At 41.2% G+C, this 22,959-nt stretch overlaps 1 protein-coding gene across 3 annotated transcripts in view; it reads left to right on the top strand.

Annotated features, from left to right (window-relative positions):
- Positions 1 to 21,538, top strand: part of sacs (sacsin molecular chaperone) — a 121,866-nt gene extending 100,328 nt beyond the window's left edge. For all 3 annotated transcript variants that reach the window (XM_073043724.1, XM_073043722.1, XM_073043723.1), the window contains one exon: positions 6,228 to 21,538. In XM_073043724.1, the coding sequence (XP_072899825.1) occupies positions 6,228 to 17,791 (11,564 nt within the window). In that variant the 3' untranslated portion in view covers positions 17,792 to 21,538. The remainder of the gene's footprint in view (positions 1 to 6,227) is intronic.
- Positions 21,539 to 22,959: the final 1,421 nt, after the last annotated feature.

The following is a 22,959-nucleotide window of genomic DNA, read 5'->3' as shown; positions in this document are numbered from 1 at the left end:
GGATCTCTTCTGGGGAAGGTGGGACCTGTACAGATTGGATGGGTTGCACCTGAACTCGAGGGGGAGCAATATCCTTGCAGGTAGGTTTGCTAGCATGGTTTGGGAGGGTTTAAACTAATTTGCAAGGGGGATGGGACCCGGAGCAATAGAGCAGTGCATGGAGTAAAGCCATATCTAAAATATAGAGAGGCTTTGAGGAAAGAGAAGCAGAATAAAGGGTGTAAAGGTAGTAAGGTAGAAGGACTAAAGTGTGTGTACTTCAATGCAGGAAGCATCAGGAACAAAGGTGATGAACTGAGAGCTTGGATACATACTAGGAATTATGATGTAGTGGCCATTACAGAGACTTGGCTGGCACCAGGGCAGGAATGGATTCTCAATATTCCTGGATTTCAGTGCTTTAAAAGGGATAGAGAGGGGGGGAAAGGGGAGGAGAGGTTGTATTACTGGTCAGGGATACCTTTACAGCTACAGAAAGGGTGGGTAATGTAGCAGGATCCTCTTTTGAGTCAGTATGGGTGGAAGTCAGGAACAGGAAGGGAGCAGTTACTCTACTGGGGGTATTCTATAGGCCCCCCGGTAGCAGCAGAGGTACCGAGGAGCAGATTGGGAGGCAGATTTTGGAAAGGTGCAAAAATAACAGGGTTGTTATCATGGGTGACTTTAACTTCCCTAATATTGATTGGCACTTGATTAGTTCCAAAGGTTTAGATGGGGCAGAGTTTGTTAAGTGTGTCCAGGATGGATTCCTGTCACAGTATGTTGACAGGCCGACTAGGGGGAATGCCATACTAGATCTAGTATTAGGTAACCAACCGGGTCAGGTCACAGATCTGTCAGTGGGTGAACATCTGGGGGACAGTGATCATCGCTCCCTGACCTTTAGCATTATCATGGAAAAGGATAGAACCAGAGAGGACAGGAAAATTTTTAATTGGGAAAGGGCAAATTATGAGGCTATAAGGCTAGAACTTGCGGGTGTGAATTGCGATGATGTTTTTGCAGGGAAATGTACTATGGACATGTGGTCGATGTTTAAGGATATCTTGCAGGATGTTAGGGATAAATTTGGCCCGGTGAGGAAGATAAAGAATGGTAGGGTGAAGGAACCATGGGTGACAAGTGAAGTGGAAAATCTAGTCAGGTGGAAGAAGGCAGAATACACGAGGTTTAGGAAACAAGGATCAGATGGGTCTATTGAGGAATATAGGGTAGCAAGAAAGGAGCTTAAGAAGGGGCTGAGAAGAGCAAGAAGGGGGCATGAGAAGGCCTTGGCGAGTAGGGTAAAGGAAAACCCCAAGGCATTCTTCAATTATGTGAAGAACAAAAGGATGACAGGAGTGAAAGTAGGACCAATTAGAGATAAAAGTGGGGAGATGTGCCTGGAGGCTGTGGAAGTGAGCGAGGTCCTCAGTGAATACTTCTCCGGTATTCACCACTGAGAGGGAACTTGATGACGGTGAGGACAATATGAGTGAGGTTGATGTTCTGGAGCATGTTAATATTAAAGGAGAGTAGGTGTTGGAGTTGTTAAAATACATTAGGACGGATAAGTCCCCGGGGCCTGACGGAATATTCCCCGGCTGCTCCACGAGGCAAGGGAAGAGATTGCTGAACCTCTGGCTAGGATCTTTATGTCCTCGTTGTCCATGGGAATGGTACCGGAGGATTGGAGGGAGGCGAATGTTGTCCCCTTGTTCAAAAAAGGTAGTAGGGATAGTCCAGGTAATTATAGACCAGTGAGCCTTACATCTGTGGTGGGAAAGCTGTTGGAAAAGATTCTTCGAGATAGGATCTATGGGCATTTAGAGAATCATGGTCTGATCAGGGACAGTCAGCATGGCTTTGTGAAGGGCAGATCGTGCCTAACAAGCCTGATAGAGTTCTTTGAGGAGGTGACCAGGCATATAGATGAGGGTAGTGCAGTGGATGTGATCTACATGGATTTTAGTAAGGCATTTGACAAGGTTCCACATGGTAGGCTTATTCAGAAAGTCGGAAGGCATGGGATCCAGGGAAGTTTGGCCAGGTGGATTCAGAATTGGCTTGCCTGCAGAAGGCAGAGGGTCATAGTGGAGGGAGTACATTCAGATTGGAGGGCTGTGACTAGTGGTGTCCCACAAGGATCTGTTATGGGACCTCTACTTTTTGTGATTTTTATTAACGACCTGGATGTGGGGGTAGAAGGGTGGGTTGGCAAGTTTGCAGATGACATAAAGGTTGGTGGTGTCGTAGATAGTGTAGAGGATTGTCGAAGATTGCAGAGAGACATTGATAAGATGCAAAAGTGGGCTGAGAAGTGGCAGATGGAGTTCAACCAAGAGAAGTGTGAGGTGGTACACTTTGGAAGGACAAACTCCAAGGCAGAGTACAAAGTAAATGGCAGGATACTTGGTAGTGTGGAGGAGCAGAGGGATCTGGGGGTACGTGTCCACAGATCCCTGAAAGTTGCCTCACAGGTAGATAAGGTAGTTAAGAAAGCTTATGGGGTGTTAGCTTTCATAAGTTGAGGGATAGAGTTTAAGAGTCGCGATGTAATGATGCAGCTGTATAAAACTCTAGTTGGGCCACACTTAGAGTACTGTGTCCAGTTCTGGTCTCCTCACTATAGGAAGGATGTGGAAGCATTGGAAAGGGTACAGAGGAGATTTACCAGGATGCTGCCTGGTTTAGAGAGTATGGATTATGATCAGAGATTAAGGGAGCTAGGGCTTTACTCTTTGGAGCGAAGGAGGATGAGAGGAGACATGATAGAGGTGTACAAGATATTAAGAGGAATAGACAGAGTGGACAGCCAGCACTTTTTCCCCAGGCCACCACTGCTCAGTATAAGAGGACATGGCTTTAAGGTAAGGGGAGGGAATTTCAAGGGGGATATTAGAAGAAGGTTTTTCACTCAGAGAGTGGTTGGTGCGTGGAATGCACTGCCTGAGTCAGTGGTGGAGTCAGATACACTAGTGAAGTTTAAGAGACTACTAGACAGGTGTATGGAGGAATTTAAGGTGGGGGGTTATATGGGAGGCAGGGTTTGAAGGTCGGCACAACATTGTGGGTCAAAGGGCCTGTAATGTGCTGTACTATTCTATGTTCTAAGTTCTAAAATGGTTTGAAACTTCAGAGTACCTTAGTAAGTTTACACAAAGTTATGATAAGGAAGTTTTATTCTCTAACCCGTCACACCCACACCTCCTTGGAGAAATGTCACCCTGTTTTGGAATTGTTCTTGTGGATGGGGATCAAACAAATGGGCTTTTGCTCCTTCCTTCCGTTCTGTGGCAATGAAGACTCTGAAATGATCAGAACTTCAATAAGTACCCTTACATACAATAGTCATGTAATTGTTGCAGCATAGAAGAAGCCATTCAGCCAGTGAGTCAGTGTTAATTATGTTGAGATAAGTTGGCCCAGGTCAAATCTGTTATCAAATCTGGAGTGGAATTTTCCATTGAACTATAAGGACTCCATTCTAAAAGGCCTTGAGGTGTTTTGTTCTCTGTTTGTGACTTCTGTTTTTATGGTTTGTGGTAAAACTAAAATTCTATATATTCATGTTGATTGTGGTCCTACCAGAAATTATTAATATTTGGAATACTACAGTTGATTCAGTTATTTGTCGACATTTTTAGATTGCACTTGCTGTTTTCACTTCAAACGTATTGTTGCACTTTGGATAAAGCAATCTGTCATCAAGGTGATATTTTTCCGTGTTTGTATATGTGTGTGGGGAAATCAGTTGTTTGTTCTGGTTGGAGCTAAATATTTGGATTATCTGCAGTCTTGCAATGATGCCTTTAGCTTACTAGAAAACTTCAATTTTTTTGTTGTTCCGGTTTGAAATTTTGTAATTGACCTATATAACAGAATATTGTTGAAAAACTAATCAGTAAATCAGTGAAGTTTACAGTAGATGTAATTTCAATATAAAAATAACAGCAAAAATCAAAAACACAAACACAAGAAATTCTGCAGATGCTGGAAATCCTGAGCAACACACACACACACACACGCGCGCGCGCGCACACGCACACGCACACGCACACGCACACACAGTCTCTCCCTCTCCCTCACTCCCCCTCCCCCTCCCTCTCCCCCTTTCAATAAATTGAAGTGTGTAATATGCCAGGTGCCCTTAAGTTCCTTGCTGTTCTTTGTGAATGAGTGCTGCTGGTGATCGCTGGCAGGCTATTTAATAGAGGAAGATATTGGAACCAGACATGATAATGATGTCTTCTGATCCACACTGCAATCTCTTAGTGGCACACTTTCTGGTAGAGCCACAAATGCTATCAATGCTTTTATTTTCTGTTGCTGACTTCAAGCTAATAACAGTTACTGGTGTTTGCCGAAATATAACAGTGACTAAAATGATAACATGGAGTTAGCAGCCAGCTGGGAATTGCAGGTGCTCATCAGGTTACTAACTCAGCGTTAGTGTGAGAAACCGTGCTTTGTTTTTATCGCCACCAAATATGCGACTGGGATTAATTATTCAATACTGGGCCTGGTTGAGAGATATTAGCTATTGAAGTAGTTGGTTGAAGAGGCACTGTGCTTACACAGGCCAGTGGTTACCAAATTAGCAAACCAATGAGGAATGCGCTTTCTGAGAATGAAGTGCACAACATATTTTGTTTTGTCCCCTGAGTGGTGAGCTATTTTCTATTTATGACCCTCCCACCTGCATTGCAATGTGAGCACTATACCACCCAGCTTTCAGAGAATGCCAGTCTGCTGCCAGAACTTGCCCGAGGCAGGTTTTATTTCTTGCGCTGTGCATTTCATCTGAACAGTCAACTGAGGATGCTTTCCTTTCTGAAGTGCCTTTTGAGATGTTACCTAATGCAATAGCAATTTAATTTCTAGAAAGCTGTACCTTGTCACTGTTCACAGAACTTGGGTATTAATATATCATGACCTAATTAGATTCATTACCCACAATACTATTACAGAGCATGTTTTCTTTAAAGGGGAATTGTTACTATATTCTGGCCCTGCAAAGTGTTATCAATTACCAATGCAATATAATGAGTACAATTGTGCACTGTGGCTCTGTCTAAATTTGCCATGGAATCACAAGCTTTAAATTCATGAAAGCTGATTGCTGCTCAGTGAACTCCTGGTCCTTTTTCTGTTGGTCCAGAGAGGTCAGGGCAGAGGTTAGATGCTTCCCATTGCTGGTACTTGGACAAGGTACTACCGCAACTTCTGCACATTGTCTTGCAGATTATTTTGGAATTTCTGCATCTGAAAAAGCTCTCATTCGGAATTGAATTAATGTGCTTCCAAACTAATATTTTTTTTGGGGGGGGGTCATAACTTACACTTATATTTATTTGTTTAAAACTAAAGGTTACACAAAGTCCTTCCAAATATTGCAGTCATGTTCTAGATCTCCACTGGTATTGGAAAGAGAGGGAATGAGGTCATACAATCATATGCATCTTGAGATCAAGGATGGGGTTTAAAGAAACCCGAACACTTATAATGCGAAGGGAAGATTGATGAAGTCAAACAATATTGCAGATTTCACAGTGGAGGGATTTGCCTCATGTTCAGTGATCTGTTGCATTCTCTGCTGAAACAAACCACAGTCACTCACTTCAGGTAGAATAAGAGAGAAAACTTCAAAGGGGCACTGGTGAAAGTGACATTAATGAACTGGGGCAAATATTTTTAACTTTTTAACAAGGCTGAATACCAAGAATTCATATCCAAAGTTATGTACTGGATGAAGTCATAAATCTAGTCTAGTCAAAATTGGACCATTTGTTGTGTACGTCAGAATGAGAAACTGTGGCTCTGGAGTTTCAACTGAGAATTAAAAGAGAAAGAATCTGGCGTGTTAACAGAATAATTAACATAATGGAATTCTGATTATATGGGCCATCTAGTTTAGATGCAAATCAGTCAGCTGCCAATACAAATGGGTTAAGAGAATGTTGAACCAATGGAGGAATGACAGCTCTTTAAAACAATGGAAGCGGGCAGCAATCCTCCCAGTCTGAGGGCAGCATTTCTTTACGCAGGGACTCTAGATACTCTGAAACAGTAAGTGCTCATAAATGCACTGTGCTTGGGAGTCCCAATAGCGACTTTTTCCACCCATTTTTGCACTGTAAAACTGATCGTGTTAGGCTAGTTTTTTGCAGTTGTAAAGCTAGCACAAATTTTTCAGCTGGATCATTCTTTTTTTTTAATTTTCTCTCTTTACTGCTATTAATACTCAGGTCGACTCTGTACGCAACTGCAGTTGCTGACTCCCGAACGTTCTGCACGTCTTATTAAAGAAATGATGAATGCCTGCTGGCCTGGCAGAGAGATGACGGTTCAGTGGTCACCAGGAAGCCCAGAGAGAAAGCACCCCCCGATGTCTTGGCTGACAACAGTATGGAGATATCTGTATCATAACTTCCCTGAAGACCTGACCCTGTTTGAGGAGTTACCACTGATCCCTAAGATGCCTTTGGATGAATCCCAGACCACGGTCAAGCTTTTACGCCTCCGATCTCCTTCTCCCATAATCTTGGAATCTGAAAATGAAACGCAGCTCCCCGAGTTTCTAGCCGACGTCATTGAAAAGCTTGGTGGAGTTGCCATTAAAGAGCTAGACCCCTGTTTGCAGCACCCCCTTATGAAAAAGTACATCCATTCTCCTCTGCCGAGCACCTTGTTGCAGGTCCTGGATAACGCACTGCCACAAAAGATTACCAGTCAGGTCATGTTGTTGCCCCCAACACACAAAATTGCACTTAGGTGTTTCTTAGCTAGTTTGCCAGAAGTTAATGAGCGAGACAAGAAAATTCTTCAGGAACTAATTATCTTTAACAAAATTGAACCATCCTCTGAGAAAAGTAGCCAAAGTTTTATTGCATTGAAAGGAAGTAAAGTCTTGCATCATACTGCAAAGCTTCCGCCAGATATACGGATGTCCATTCCTGTAATACATTGCACTGATGAAGCATCCATTCGGCTAGTTACCTTGCTGAAAGCTGAACAACTAAAAAGTACGGACTGCCTAAAAATTATACTGCAGGACATTGAAAAAGGCTTTTATTCTAGTAAGGATGTAACAAATATTGTAACTTGGATTCTCATTAATTTAGCTTTTCTTAAAGATGAAAATGCTTTGTTTATAGAATGGCTGAAATCTTTGAAATTTATTTCTACTTCTCAGGGAAGATTACTGTCAGCTAAAGAGTTGTTTGACCCCAAAGTAGAAACATTGCAGAATTTGTTTTATGCTGATGAGAAAACACTGTTTCCACCAGAGAGCTATACCTCAACTCCAGATATTTTACATGCTCTGAGACAAATAGGTTTGAAGAATGAAGATCAGCTAACTGAAAAAGAAGTCATCCAAGTGGCCAAAAGAATTGAAGTACTGCAGGGCAGTAGCAAATTTGAGCAGGATCTGGTTATCAGGAAAGCCAAGACATTACTAACAATTCTTCACAGACAAAAGACTTTACTGCTTTCTTCTGAAGCAAAGGCAACATTACAAAAAATAAAGTGGGTTCCAGTTTGTAAGAAACGTCCTCTGAATTACCCACAGTCCCTTGCTTGGAAAGGGGATGTATTAACTTTCCACAAGGCTTGTGAAATGCGGGATATATCTGATGCAGTATTAGTTGGCTCTGCCATGCCTCTTGTGGAGAACATCTCTGCTGCAGTTAGAAAATTGCTAGGGTTTTCCACGCAACCCAGCTTGGACCGGGTTTTAGGGCACTTGAAGAATGTTGTGGATTGGCACAATTCCAAGGATTTCAATAATGATGAATGGTACCAGTTTCAGCATTTCTTGCTTGACATTTATGACTTTATGCAAGGACATCTGCAGAAGGATAAAGAAGGGTTCAGATCGTTGACCTTTCCCTGGGTTTGGACAGGAAAGGTCTTTACTGTACCCGGACAGGTAGCTACAAAACCCATAGAAGAACTTGATCTGGAGCCTTACCTATATATCCTACCAAAAACAATGGCAAAATATCGCAAACTGTTTACGTTCTTTGGTGCACTGGAAGAAATAACAACCGAGCACATCTTCAATATTATTAAGATTATCAAACAGAAAAGTGATGGTGAAATTAGTGAGCAAGAAAGTAAGCAAAACTTACTTCTGGTACTGAACATCTTAAGGTGGCTGTACATCAATCAAATCACGGTTAATGTTGATACTTCAATACCTATTCAGTACAGTAAAGATCCCAGCAAACTGGTAATGGAGCCCATTAAGAACTGTAGCTACTGCGACATCAAAGTAGATGATCTCAGTGACTTGCTTGATGATTCATTAGAACCCATTAATTTGGTGCATGAGGACATTCCTATGAAAATGGCTGAGGCATTGCAAGTGCCCTGCCTTAGTACGAGGCTCATTAACCCAGAGAATTTGGGCTTTGAGCAATCTGGACAAAGAGAGCCCCTCACTGTGCGAATCAGAAACATTCTAGATGAATATCCGTCAGTTGCAGATATCTTCAAAGAGCTCTTACAAAATGCCGACGATGCTGAGGGAACTGAGTGTAGCTTCCTGATTGACATGCGGAGAAACTCGGATATCCGGGAAAACCTCCTGGACCCAGGCATGGCGCTGTGTCATGGGCCTGCTCTCTGGTCATTCAACAACTCTGACTTCAGTGACGCTGACTTTGTAAACATAACCAGGCTTGGTGGATCCCTGAAGAGGACTGAGGTTGACAAAGTTGGCAAGTTTGGACTTGGTTTTAACTCTGTTTACCACATCACAGATATCCCTATAATTTTGAGCCGTGAATTTATGATAATGTTTGATCCCAATATTAGTCATTTGGGAAAGCATATTCGTGATAAAACACATCCTGGGATAAAAATCAATTGGAACAAACATCAGAAGAGATTAAGAAAGTTCCCCAATCAGTTCAAGCCATTTGTTAATGTCTTTGGTTGCGATTTGCCAGTGGACAAGGAAAGACCCTTTTGCTATATGGGAACTCTTTTCAGACTTCCCTTCAGAGTGGAAGAGGAGGCATTAGTCAGTGAAATTAGCAACGTTTCCTATAATATCACTGATATTTATTCTCTTGTGGATGAGTTCAGTCTGTGTGGCCATAGGCTGATTCTCTTCTCTCAGAATGTCAACACCATGTTCTTAAAATACTTAAAATCAGAAGAATCTGATCCTAGCTTGGCACAAACTCTTATTGCAATCAAGAAAATCTTATGTTCATCAAAAGCTGTGACCACACCCATGAACATTTTAAAGGAAGCAGCAAAGTTGATGAAAACACTTGCCAGTACAAGACAGCTTCCTTCTGAAGCGCCTCGGTGTGCCTGCATAGTGCAAATAGTGGTGGATGAATATCTTCAGGTATTCCGAAGGATAGTTGATCTTCAGTCACCTCTGTTCAGACTTCCAGACGATGGAGATTTCTTGGATGTCTCAGCAAAGGTAGCGCACAGCAGGAAGGGAAGTGAAGAAGAACCCCCTGAAAAAATGACTGAATCCACAACGTGGCTAATATGTTCATGCATGGATACTGGAGAAGCACTGATGTTTTCACTGCAGGAAAGTGGACGGAGATTGGGACTTGTCCCTTGCGGTGCTGTTGGTGTTCTGCTATCTGAAACAGAAGACAAAAAATGGAGCATCAAGACAAATGGTAGTGCTTACGGGGAAGTGTTCTGTTATCTGCCTTTGAGAATCAAAACAGGATTACCAGTGCATATCAATGGCTGCTTTGCAGTTTCCTCCAATCGGAAAGAAATCTGGAAAACAGATACAAAAGGCAGGTGGAACACCATCTTCATGAGGCATGTGATAGTTCAGGCATATTTGGAAGCACTTGCTGTGTTGCGGGACATGGCTGTTAATGCAGAGCTCGTTGATTACAACTATTACACACTATGGCCTGATATTACCTTGGTTCACGATGACTTTGCTGTGGTGTGGCAAGGTCTTTATGAAGACATAGCCAAAGGGAGAGGAAACAAGCTGACAGAGGTCTTCTCAGATGGAACTTCCTGGGTTTCCATCAAAAGCATAAGGTTCTTGGATGATACTTTGCTTCGTAGACCAGTCGTTGGGCCTTTGGCTTTTAGGATTCTCTTGCAGTTCCTCAAAAAGGCTGAGCCTCAGCCGCTGTGTGCCGTGGAACTTCCACCTTGGGTTAGAGCTGGCTTTGAAGAAGCAGGCTGTAAGAATATATTACTGGAAAATACATTTTCTGAGAAGCAGTTTTTTACAGAGGCATTTTTCCCATATATTGAAGAGATAGAGGAGGAGCTTCGTGATCCATTGATGCTTTACGTTCTCGATGAAAAGGTGTTGGAGCTTTCTGGGCTGCTGCGCACAACCTGTTGTATTCCATCGTCAGGGGAACAGCAACTGTTATCTGTTCCTTCAAGACTCATTCATCCTGAGGGTCGAGTTGCTAAGCTCTATGACATTAGTGATGGGAGATTCCCTTGTGGAACTACACAAGACTACCTGAACCCAGTCCGTCTAGTAAAGCTTGTACAACTTGGCATGATCAAGGATGACATATCCTGGGAAGATATACTGGAACGAGCGATGTCTGTGGCAGCACTAAATGAAAGTGATCATGCAGCAGCCTGCCTCCGGAGCAGCATCATACTCAGTATAATTGATGAGAAATTAAAGTATCGGGACCACAGAGCTAAAGACTTTGCTGTGAAATTTCAGTCCGTACCTTTCCTTCCTTTCCTTAAAAAGCCCCCAGGTTTCTCATTACATTGGAAAGGAAATGATTTTCAACCTGAAACTCTATTTTCAGCTAAAGAGGTGTATGCACTTGAGTACCAGGATATAGTTTGTCTTCTGCACCCGATTCTAAATGAAAATCCTCCCAGTAAAGGCTGTGGTACCCTGTCATCAAGTGTTAAAGATTTTTTGGGGTTGTTAAAGAAGCCACCTATTCTTGTAGTGTTAGAGCAGCTGAAGAAAGTAGCCACTGGCTTTGATGGGATTACTCTATGCCAAGAGAATATAACAAATGCATGTTACAAATATCTTCATGAAGCCATGATGAAGAATGAAGGTGCAAAAGTGCAGATCAATGAGGAACTTGAAAATTTTGCCTTTGTTCTGGTTGAGAACACTTACGTTGAGTCAGTAAAGGTTGCCTTCCACTTGAACTTTGATGCAACTCCCTACCTTTACCAGCTCCCGAACAAATATAGGAACAATTTCCGTGAGTTCTTTGAAAAGCTGGGAGTTCAAACCTCATTCACAGTTGAAGACTTTGCATCAGTCCTTCAGATCTTAAAAACTGAATGTGATCCTGAATCACTAAGTGAAAATAATTTTCAGCTTTGCCGAAGAATCATTAGTGAAGGAGTCTGGGGTCTCATTAGGGAGAAAAATCGAGATTACTGCAAACGAAAATATGGAACCCTTTTGTTACCAGATGGTGATGGATTTCTTGTTCCAGCTAAATCTTTGTGCTACAATGATTGTCCTTGGATTAGAGTGAGCGATAAGAGTGTGAAATATTGTCATCCTGATATTCCAAGAGAGGTGGCTGTTAAGCTAGGGGCATTACCAAAGCGTCATAAAGCTCTAGAACGCTATGCTTCCAATATTTGTTTCAGTACCCTTGGCAGTGAATTTGGACAGAAAGAGAAACTGACCAGTAGGATTAAAAGCATTCTCAATGCATATCCTTCTGAGAAAGAAATGCTAAAGGAGTTACTTCAAAATGCAGATGATGCAAAAGCCACAGAAGTCTACTTTATATTTGATCCCAGGGACCATCCAGGAGATCGAATCTTTGATGAGAAGTGGGCACCCCTTCAAGGTCCTGCAGTTTGCGTATACAACAACCAGCCCTTCACAGAAGATGATATTAGAGGGATCCAGAACCTGGGAAGAGGAACAAAGGAAGGAAATCCTGGCAAGACTGGGCAATATGGCATTGGATTTAATTCTGTGTATCACATAACAGACTGCCCAGCATTTATTTCTGACAACGATGTCCTCTGTATTTTTGATCCCCATGCTAAGTATGCTCCCGGATCTACCAATGTCAGCCCTGGAAGGATGTTCAGAGATTTGGATTCAGACTTCAGAAATCAGTTTCATGATGTATTGAGTCCGTTTTTAGGTAACCTCTTCAAACTGGAAAATGCTACAATGTTTAGGTTTCCGATACGAAATGCGGAGATGGCCAAAATATCTGAAATCTGTCAAGTCCCAGTGTCAGATCAGATGGTCCAAAATCTTTTGGACAAATTGCGTAGCGATGGAGCTGAGCTCCTAATGTTTTTAAATCACATGGAGAAGATTTCCATTTGTGATATTGAAAAGACAACCGGGGAACTGAATGTTCTGTACTCAGTGAAAGCCAAAATCACAGATGCCGACAGGCTGAAACGGAAGCAATTCCATGCCTCTGTGCTTGATAGTGTAAATAAAAGGAAACAGCTCAGCCAGATACCAGTTCAACAGATTACTTATGCTATGGACATTGAAGATTCTGAAGGCAACCTTACAACATGGCTGGTCTGCAACAGATCAGGTTTCTCAAACATGGAGAAAGTTTCAAAGTCTGTTATTTCAGCTCATAAAAATGAAGACATCACGCTTTTCCCTCGAGGAGGGGTTGCTGCCTGTATTAGTCATAATTACAAAAAGCCTCACAGAGCTTTCTGCTTTCTGCCTTTGTCACTAGAAACAGGTTTACCTGTCCACGTAAATGGACACTTTGCTTTGGATTCAGCAAGGAGGAATTTATGGCGGGATGACAATGGAGTTGGGGTACGCAGTGACTGGAACAATAACCTCATGACTACGTTAATCGCTCCTGCCTACGTGGAACTACTGGTACAGGTACGGAAGCGTTACTTTCTTGGTTCTGACCCAACAATAACGGTCTTGCAAAACACACCCATTCATGTTATGAAGGATTCTTTAAAAAAATTTCTGACATTCTTTGCAACCAACAAGCAGGACATACAGCCAGATTGGCATTGCCTTGTGAGATCCGTATATTGTTGTCTTCATGACGATCTCAAGCGTCTTCTTCCAGTAGTCAGGATACCAAATGCAGACAGTGGAGAACTGCACCCTGCAATTTTTATTAGCTGGGTGAATACATCCACAGCTAATAGAAACCGGTCATTCTTTGATAATTTGCTTCAGGATGAGCTGCAGCACATGAAAAGTACGGAATACAACATTGCAGTGCGAAAGACGATTGCTGAAAACGTTTACAGGCTCAGAAATTTATTACTTGATATAGGATTCAACTTGGTGTACAGCTCAGATGAGACTTCCAACATTTACCTCTGTTTTCAGGAAGCTGGGATTCCAGTCCACTATGTAACACCTGCTGATGTCCGAGAGTTCTTGCACACGTTTACGTCTCCAGATTCAAGCTGCCACCTTGGAAAGTTGCCCTGTCGACTACATCAGACCGCACTAAAGCTCTTTCACAATTTGAAACTTCTGGTTGACTACTGCTTCAAAGATTCCGAAGAGAATGAGATTAGGGTGGAAGGGCTTCCTCTTCTCATTACTCTGGACAATGTTGTGCAGGCTTTTGATGCTAAGCGTCCAAAGTTTCTGACAACCTACCATGAGTTGATCCCATCCCGTAAAGAGCTATTCATGAACACACTTTATATGAAGTACAATAATATCTTGCTCAACTGCGGTGTTGCAAAAGCTTTTGATATAAGCAGCTTTGCCGAGCTGCTCTCATTTGTGCTTCCCAGAGATTACAGAACGAGATATGTTGTGAAATGGAAAGAAAGTTTTGTAAGCGAATCGTGGTTGAAAAGCTTCTGGCATTTCATCAGTGATGCAATTTCTGTGAAGGAAGGTGAAGCCGAGATTGGGCCAACATTTGAAATGATTGTTGAGATATTGAAAGATTGGGCTTTGTTGCCTGGTATAAAATTTACTATTTCCAGCAACAAAATGCTGGTACCAGAATGTGATGTTCTAGTACCACTTAGTTTAATGAATGTTTCAATCTTCCCAACTGGCCAAAATGAAAAGGTTTTCAGTACGCTGATGAAAGCTGGCTGTATTCAATTTGCATTGAATAAAACTTGCTCTAAAGAGAACATATTAGTCTCACAGTTGGTTTTACACTTGGCAAATGTTGAGAGTTCAACTAGCATTCTGAAGGCTCTCGATTATATGAACCGAACATCAACACTAAGGACAAATAATCTGAATGACAATGACTTTGATGTGCTTCTGATGTATTTCAATTCCAACTTGAATCAACTGACAGCTCAGGAAGATGGTAAGATTCTGAAATCATTGCCTTGTTACAAGGCCATAAATGGCACCTATATCAGCATCTTAAAATATGGGTCTTGCTTTGTTCTAAGAAAAAACATTCCTCTAGCTGAAATTGAAAGATGGACACTGTCTTCTAACTTTGCATTTCTTGCAGACAATCCTCAATTGAAGGACTTGTATAGTTTCCTCAACTGTGTTTCCGTGGATGATCTTGAGGTGTATTTGAAGCACTTGCTGCCAAAGTTTGATAATCTGACTACTGTGGCTAAGATAGAGCACTTGGTGCATCTGAAGAAGAAGCTTTCCAACCTGGACGAAGGTACACCAATCAGACAGCAATTGTTTGATAAACTTGAAGGCCTTGCCATCATACCTGATTCATTCAATCGCCTAAAGCCCACGAAGTGTTTCTATGACAGGACAGAAAACGTTTTTAAAGCAATGTTGCCAGAGAATGCTTTCATTTCTCAAGACTTTTTTCGACGACTGGAACAAGTTGAAAAGCCCAAAAACCGTGCTGCATTCCTCACGTCATGGATAACGTTCTTTCGGAACATTGGACTGAATTACACCGTCTCCCAGCAACAACTGCTGCAGTTTGCTAAGGACATTGGAGTTCGAGCTCAGGCAGAGAATTGGTCCAGAGAAACAATACAGAACAAAGTTGACGTTCTGTTAAATCATATATTTCAAGAGAGGACTGATCTGTTTACTGGAACCTTTCTTAAAGATCTTTCATTGATTCCATTCATCTACCCAGAACGCGCTGCAGCAGAACTCCTGAAACTTCATCCTCAGTATAAGGAACTAAATGGGACTCTCTCTTTAATATGTTTCAGTGGAGCTCAAGTCAATCCCAAATTCAAGCAGGCTGACGTTATGCAATTATTGTGGACATCATGCCCAGTTCTTCCAGAAAAGGCAACACCTTTGAGTATTAAGGAGCAGAAAGATAGCAAACTTGATAAACAGCAGCAGGTAGAGGAACTTCTAGCAATGTTAAATGTTAGTCTGGATCCCCCACCAGACAAAGTCATTAGTAACTGCAAAAACATCTGCAACATTCCATCTCCAGAAGATGATATGATTAAAACAAGAGTCAAAGTGTTGCAGAGTACTTATGAATTTCTGAATGCAGAAAAGAAAGATTTCCGCTCCCATCTCCGGGGTGTTGCCTTTGTTATGGTCGAAGACGGCCGGAAGCTACTTAAACCTGAAGAGGTTGTCATAAATCTTGAAAATGAGTCTGATTTTAAACCTTACCTGTACAAACTGCCTTTGGAACTTGGCAGCTTCCACCAGTTGTTTAAACTTCTGGGCACAGAAGATAGCACTTCGACAAAGCAGTACGTCGAGGTACTAGGGCGTATATTTAAAATATCAGAAGGGAAGCAACTGGAACCAAATGAAATGCGAACTGTGAAAAGGGCTGTGTCCGGACTTTTTAAGAGTCTTCAAAATGAGCCGGTAAAGGTCAGAATTGACTTTGAAAGTCTTCGTGAGATAGGTCTTTACCTCCCAAGTCATGATGGGAGATTAACAAAGTCAAACACGTTGGTTTTTGATGATGCACCACATTATAAAAGTCGAATGCAGGGGAATGTGGGAATGCTAATGCTAGTGGATCTCAGCCAGTGTTATTTGGGAAAAGACCATTCATTTCATACAAAGTTAATCATGCTGCTCCCTTCAAAACTTAGGCCAAGGTTACTCAGTGGAATCTTGGAAGAGATCTTGGATGAAGAAACACCTAAAATATGTCAGTTTGGGGCACTTTGTTCACTACAGGGTCGTCTTCAGTTGCTGCTTTCCTCGGAACAGTTCATCACAGGCCTTATCCGGATTATGAAGCATGAAAATGACAATGCCTATTTGGCAAATGAAGAAAAAGCCAGTCGACTTTGCAAGGCCTTGCGTGAAGGTCTAAAAGTTTCCTGCTTTGAGAAACTGCAGACAAGCCTTCGAATAAAAGGGTGTAGTATCATCCCTCATAGTAAAAGTGAAACGTTGGCATTCCTGAAGAGATATGGAAATGCAGTGATACACTTGTATATCCAACATGCAGAGGGCAAGGACATTAATTTCCTTTTGGCCCTGGCAATGACCCTTAAAACCGCCACTGACAACTTGATTTTGGATACTTCCTATCTAATAGCCATGCTTGGCTGCAATGACATCTACAGAATCAATGAAAAGCTGGACAACTTAGGTGTGAAGTATGATTCTACTACTGGACGTTCAAAACTTGAACTGCCTTTACCAGGCACACCTATACCAGCTGAAATCCATTACTTACTCCTCATGGATCCCTTGAATGTATTCTACCCAGGCGAATATGTTGGGTACCTTGTCGATGCTGAAGGTGGTGATATATATGGATCATACCAGCCAACGTACACTTATGCCATCATTGTTCAAGAAGTAGAACGTGAAGGAGCTGACCATTCCAGCTTTTTGGGGAAGTATTTTCAGATTGACATCGGCTACAGTGAGTACAAAATTGTAAGTTCTCTAGATCTGTACAAGTTTTCAAGACCCGATGAAAGTTCCCAAGGGAGAGACAGTACACCCACCACTCCTACAAGCCCCACGGAATGCCTTTCTCCAGGCCTCAGGCCGATTCCTCCCCATTTTCCTGGAAGGGAAAGCCATCGAGCATCAACTTCAAAGCACCAGTCTCCAAAGAAGATTAAGCTACATGCCCTGCCTGAAATTCTCCGAGAGGTCACCTTGGTACTGGAGCAGGCTTGGAGACTTCCTGAGCCAGAAAGGAAAAAGATAATACGACGGTTATACCTCAAGTGGCATCCTGATAAAAACGCAGATAATCTGGAAATAGCAACTGAAGTCTTCAAGCATGTACAGAATGAAATCAATAGGCTAGAAAAGCAAGGGATAGGAGGTTCTGATTTCAGTACTGACCGAGCTTCAAGAAGAACCTACTCTTCTTCATCTGCTCGCTTCCAATCAGAAAAGTTTTCATTTCAGAGATTTTACACATCCTGGAATCAGGAAGCAACCAGCCATAAATCTGACAGGCAGCATTTTAAAGCCAGATTTGCTTCAGCTTCAGGTTCGTCTCATTCTTCGCGGTTTTTTGTGCCCCCAACCTTCAAAACTGTGGGCAACCCCATTGAGGCACGAAGATGGCTCAGGCAAGCCCGAGCAAACTTCTCTGCAGCTAGAAATGACCTGCACAAAAATGCTAATGAGTGGGTATGTTTCAAGTGCTACTTGGCAGCAAAGCTTGCTTTGATATCAGCTGAATATGCAGTTAAGGGAAAGTCTGACAAAGATGTCAAACCCGCTGCGCTTGCACATAAAGTGGAAGAGTACAGCCAAAGTCTGGCAGGACTTGCAGCAGATGTAAATACCCTGGAAGCATATGGTGTGGATGGATTGAGAACCCGGTATCCAGATCTCCTCCCCTTTCCTCTAATTCCAAACGATAAATTCACTACGGATGTTGCAATGAGAGTGATGGAATGCACTGCACGGATCATCATAAAACTTGAAAACTTCATTCAACAAAAACTGTAAGGTTACAATTAGTAAGGTTAGGAAACACATAGGCATTAATCAAGACAACAGTTCAAATAACTTTAACACAAACAGAAGCATTTTATCATCTAGGATGAATCAAGGATAACTTAGCTCTCATGAAATGTTCATGTAGTCTTGTTAAATTAACTTTGTTTCATGAATTAAAACTGAAAACATAGCACAACACATGTTGCAATGATTCTGAGCCAATTGTCCTTTCTAAATGGCCAAAAACACTTTTACTTAGGCACCAGATCATAACCAGTTTGCCATCTACAAGCTCTATATATAAAATGCTTCAAGAATATGCAAAGAATTCTTTGTAAAGAATTAAAATTAATTAGTTGTCCAGCAAGCTATCCTCCAAATGAGTGTCATAATTAGTTCAAAGCACCGCATAATATTCAAAACTTTCATTAAGACCAACATGTTCACCCTGAAGCCATACGTAATATACTGAATAATTTTTTGTATGAAGTCATTTCATATTCAGTCCATTTATCAATTTGATTATTATCCTGCCATTGGCAACTGCTCACACTCATAAACACTTTAGTGATTAAACCCCTTCAAAGTTTCCTTTGCACTTTTTGGATAATATGGAAACCTGTATATACACACCAATATGATTTGAAGGCATTCCTTTCAAGTAACGGTTTTGCTTTGAGAGAGAGGTTTTTCATAAAAGATGGTAGTCCCACTTTAACTCCAAATTTGACATTAAATTTGTCTCAATGCATTGGCTAAGCATGATCAAAGTAAGCCTTTTTGTGTCTCAGTGCTGAAACCCTGTGATCTCTTCATGCATCTTCATCAGCTGGAGCAGTGCAGACCAGGGTAAAGCTGAACTTTATATAGCTGCTGGAATTGAGCTACTGTTCCGATAGAAATATGGGCAGACTTACTTTCCATAATTTTAATGCCTTAAGTACATGCAACAGATTATAGTAACTTGCACTAGATGAATCCAAGAAGTTATATAACCTATCTCCTTTGTGGGGAAAGGAGGGGGTTAAGATTTAATTTTTTTTTCTCAATGCTTGCAATTGAAGTACCAATGGCTGTTATTAAGTAAATATCTTTTGCCAAGTATATATACAGTAGAAATCTTGAAATACACATCCTACACAGTTGAAATCTTGACACATTCGATGAGCATTCACAAAACACAGACTGGGTCTAAACATTGGACTACAAATATATATATAAATATATATATATATATATCACACCATAGTTTTACAGAATAAATGAAATGTTTGCAAACTATCACAGGTTTGAAACCTGAAGGTTCTATTTAATTGTATAATAAAACAAAAAATCATTTTATATATACATTATTGTGCAATATTTTTGTTTAAGATATTTGAGTACTTTCTGACAATAACAAAAATCATTGTTCACTGAATCAACAATGAGGTGTAATGGACTGATGTATTTTTGACTACTTTGCATGACATTTTCAGTCAGTTTCTGCTATTCATTGTGCAGATAATATGTGTGTTTAATGTATTTTTGGTTTTGATTTTGTATTATTGTATTCTAGTGAACAGATGGCAGAGATGCTGATCTGCAGAACACTTGTATTTTTAATGCATTTCCTGTATTTTATTTAATGTTTCTCATTTTTCTAGAAGAGATGGGATAACTTGGTTGTTTTCAATGTGTTCATACTGAATGTAATAACAGGTTTCTGCTTTTTAGCTTTCTATACAAATCAGTAATTAGGAATTTTATTTGGCACCCTGATTCATTGATTTAAATATATTTCTTAAAGGGGGAAAGCTGAAAACAATAATTGGAGTTTCTTTTCACTAATATTGAGTACTGTTCAGCATTTCTGCAAAAAAAGGTCACTTGTATTTTTTTTCTTTGATAAAGGTAGCTTCTTCTTGAGATCACTTTTTTCCCAGCGAAGTCAAAGTAATAGACATATACATAGAAACGTAGAAAATAGGTGCAGGAGTAGGCCATTTGGCCTTTCGAGCCTGCACCGCCATTCAGTATAATCATGGCTGATCATCCAACTCAGAACCCTGTACCTGCTTTCTCTCCATATCCCCTGATCCCTTTAGCCACAAGGGCCATATCTAACTTCCTCTTAAATATAGCCAATGAACCGGCCACAACTGTTTCCTGTGACAGATTCACCACTCTCTGTGTGAAGAAGTTTTTCCTCATCTCGGTCCTAAAAGGCTTCCCCTTTATCCTTAAACTGTGACCCCTTGTTCTGGACTTCCCCAACATTGGAAACAATCTTCCTGCATCTAGCCTGTCCAATCCCTTTAGAATTTTATACGTTTCAATAAGATTCCCCCCTCAATCTTCTAAATTCCAGTGAGTATAAGCCTAGTCGATCCAGTCTTTCTTCATATGAAAGTCCTGCCATCCCAGGAATCAATCTGGTGAACCTTCTCTGTACTCCCTCTATGGCAAGAATGTCTTTCCTCAGATTAGGGGACCAAAACTGCACACAATACTCTAGGTGCGGTCTCACCAAGGCCTTGTACAACTGCAGTAGAACCTCCCTGCTCCTGTACTCAAATCCTTTTGCTATGAATGCCAACATACCATTTGCCTTTTTCACCGCCTGCTGTACCTGCATGCCCACCTTCAATGACTGGTGTACAATGACACCCAGGTCTCGTTGCATCTCCCCTTTTCCTAATCGGCCACCGTTCAGATAATAATCTGTTTTCCTGTTCTTGCAACCAAAGTGGATAACCTCACATTTATCCACATTAAATTGCATCTGCCATGAATATCCACATTAAATTGCATCTGCCATGATATCATTCACCTAATTTTGATTCGCTGCTTCTTTTGGAGCTGCATATATGCTATGTTCTTTCATGCAAAGCATACAAAATGCTGAAGGAACTCAACAAGTCAGGGAGCATCAATGGAGAGGAATAAAGAGCTGAAGCTTTGGGCTGAGAATGATGAAGGGTCTTGGCCCGAAACATAGGCTGTTTTCTCCTCTCCATAGATGTTGCCTGACCTGCTGGGTTCTTTCATCAAGTGTCTGTTACTCTGGATTTCCAGCATCTGCAGAATCTCTTGTGTTTTTGTTTCATGCAGAATTTTCTTACTGATTTAATCCTATTGTTACATTCCCTTTGAGGAAATACTTATGTTTTTAAAAACTCTATTTTCCTTATACAACTGAGGCATATTTGGACACTTATCTCTGACCAAGCACAATATTCCATAACAGCAGCAGTTCACTAGTTTATGAGAACGCTTGTAATACCCATGCAATTTTTCTACACTATTTGAAGACGAGGCTTTCAGCATTATAATTATTTTCTTGTACTTTACTTAATTTTATATGCTTGTGTTAGAGCTGTACAATGTTGCCATCTCAGCTATATTAATTAATTCATCGTGACTTAATGCAGAAATATGTGTTCAGTACTCAAAATTTTGAAACAGAGGACTGTGTAGCTAGTTAACTGTCAATGGTTCTTTGATACACATCAGCAACTTCAGTGCCATTTTGGAATATGATCACGTGTTGTACATACTGTCTTAATTGATTTTGCTGTTGTGTATATATTTGACAGAACTGTTACTGCAAGACTATGGTGTGACATTTACTAGCAGCAGGTAATCTGGGCATAGACTGCTGCGATAAATGTATTTTTGAGGAGTGATTATAGTACTGCTCATGAATTTGGAGCAGTGTAGCTCTGTCAGCTGATGTACCAAGTATCACAACTACAATAAAGCAACTTCGGTATACATGTGTCATCATTACTGTAGTTGTTACAATAGTTGTAGATATGGTATTGTTGTATTATTGGTTCATTCCTGATGAAGGGTCTCAGCCGGCAATGTCGACTGTTTATCCATTTCTATAGATGCTGCCTGACCTGCTGAGTTCCTCCGGCATTTTTGTGTGTGTTGCTTTGGTTTATTAATGCCACATGTACCAAGATGCAGTGAAAAGGTTGTCTTGTATACTGTTTATACAGATCAAACCATTACACTAGACATTGAGCTAGAGTAAGTAAAACATTAGCAATGCAGAATAAAGTGTAAAAGCTACTGAAGAAGTGCAGTGCAGGTAAATGATAAAGTACAAGGACATCACATGTAAGATTGTGAGTCCAAGGATCTGTCTAATTCTACAAGAGGTCCATTCAGGAGTCCGATAACAGTGAGATAGAAGCTGTCCTTGAGCCTGGTGGTACATACTTTCAGGCTTTTGTATCTTCTGCCTGATGGAAGAGGGCAAAGGAGAGAATATCGAGGTGGGAGGGGAACTTTCTCTATAACTCGAGTCCTCAAGTACTGGCAACATCCTTGGAAATTTTTGCTGTGCTCTTAAAATCATTTTAATATCTTTCCTGTAGGTAGATGGTGAGAACTGCACAGCACATTTCAAATTCGGCCTCACCAACATCGTATGGAACTTCAACATAACATCCTAAGTGCTGTGTTCACTACTTTGATGGATTATGGCCAATGTAGCAGCATATGCAAGAAGTGTCTCTGCTTTTGGCTTTTTATCATGATGGCAGTGCTCAACCAATGCCGAATGCAATTTATTGTATTACAGCATGCAAACTAACTCAAACTTGTGAGCACTAATACCAGCTGAAGTGAACTGGTGGTATTAGGTGCTCTTCTTGCCCCCTCATAGAGCAGTTGGTCATTGCCTCTATCTGCCAGCTGAAGTCACTGCACGAGCATAGAGGAGATGGCAGAAGTCAGTGTGATCACATGGCTAGTTTTGAGGGTAAGGTAAGGGAAGGAGTGGCCCTCAATGGAAAGGGCTTGGGCAAGACAGAATTTGTTAGATGCAGCCAGGAGGATTTCTTCAAGCAGTATGTAGACAGTCTAACTAGGAAAGGGTTGTGCTAGACCTTATACTGAGAAATGAACCTGGCTGGGAAGCGAAGTTTTAGAAGCTGAACCTTTTAGAAACAATGGTTATTAAGATAACTCCAGATAAACTGGAGGAAACCCAATTACAACTGGATTAGGCAGGAACTGGGGTGAGCAGATTGGGAGAGGCTATTTGGAGATAAATCCACCAATGTCATGTTGGGATCTTGTAAACAGCAGTTGTTTGAAATTCTGGACCAGCATGTTCCTGTCACAGTGAGAGACAAAGTAGGCAATTTTGTTGGATCTGAAGATATTGTGATCCAGAAGGC

Source organism: Hemitrygon akajei, chromosome 4 (genome assembly GCF_048418815.1).
Source record: "Hemitrygon akajei chromosome 4, sHemAka1.3, whole genome shotgun sequence".
Lineage (NCBI taxonomy): Eukaryota > Metazoa > Chordata > Chondrichthyes > Myliobatiformes > Dasyatidae > Hemitrygon > Hemitrygon akajei.
The sequence above is the reverse complement of the archived record's forward strand: the minus strand, read 5'-3'. Positions and strand labels throughout refer to the sequence as shown.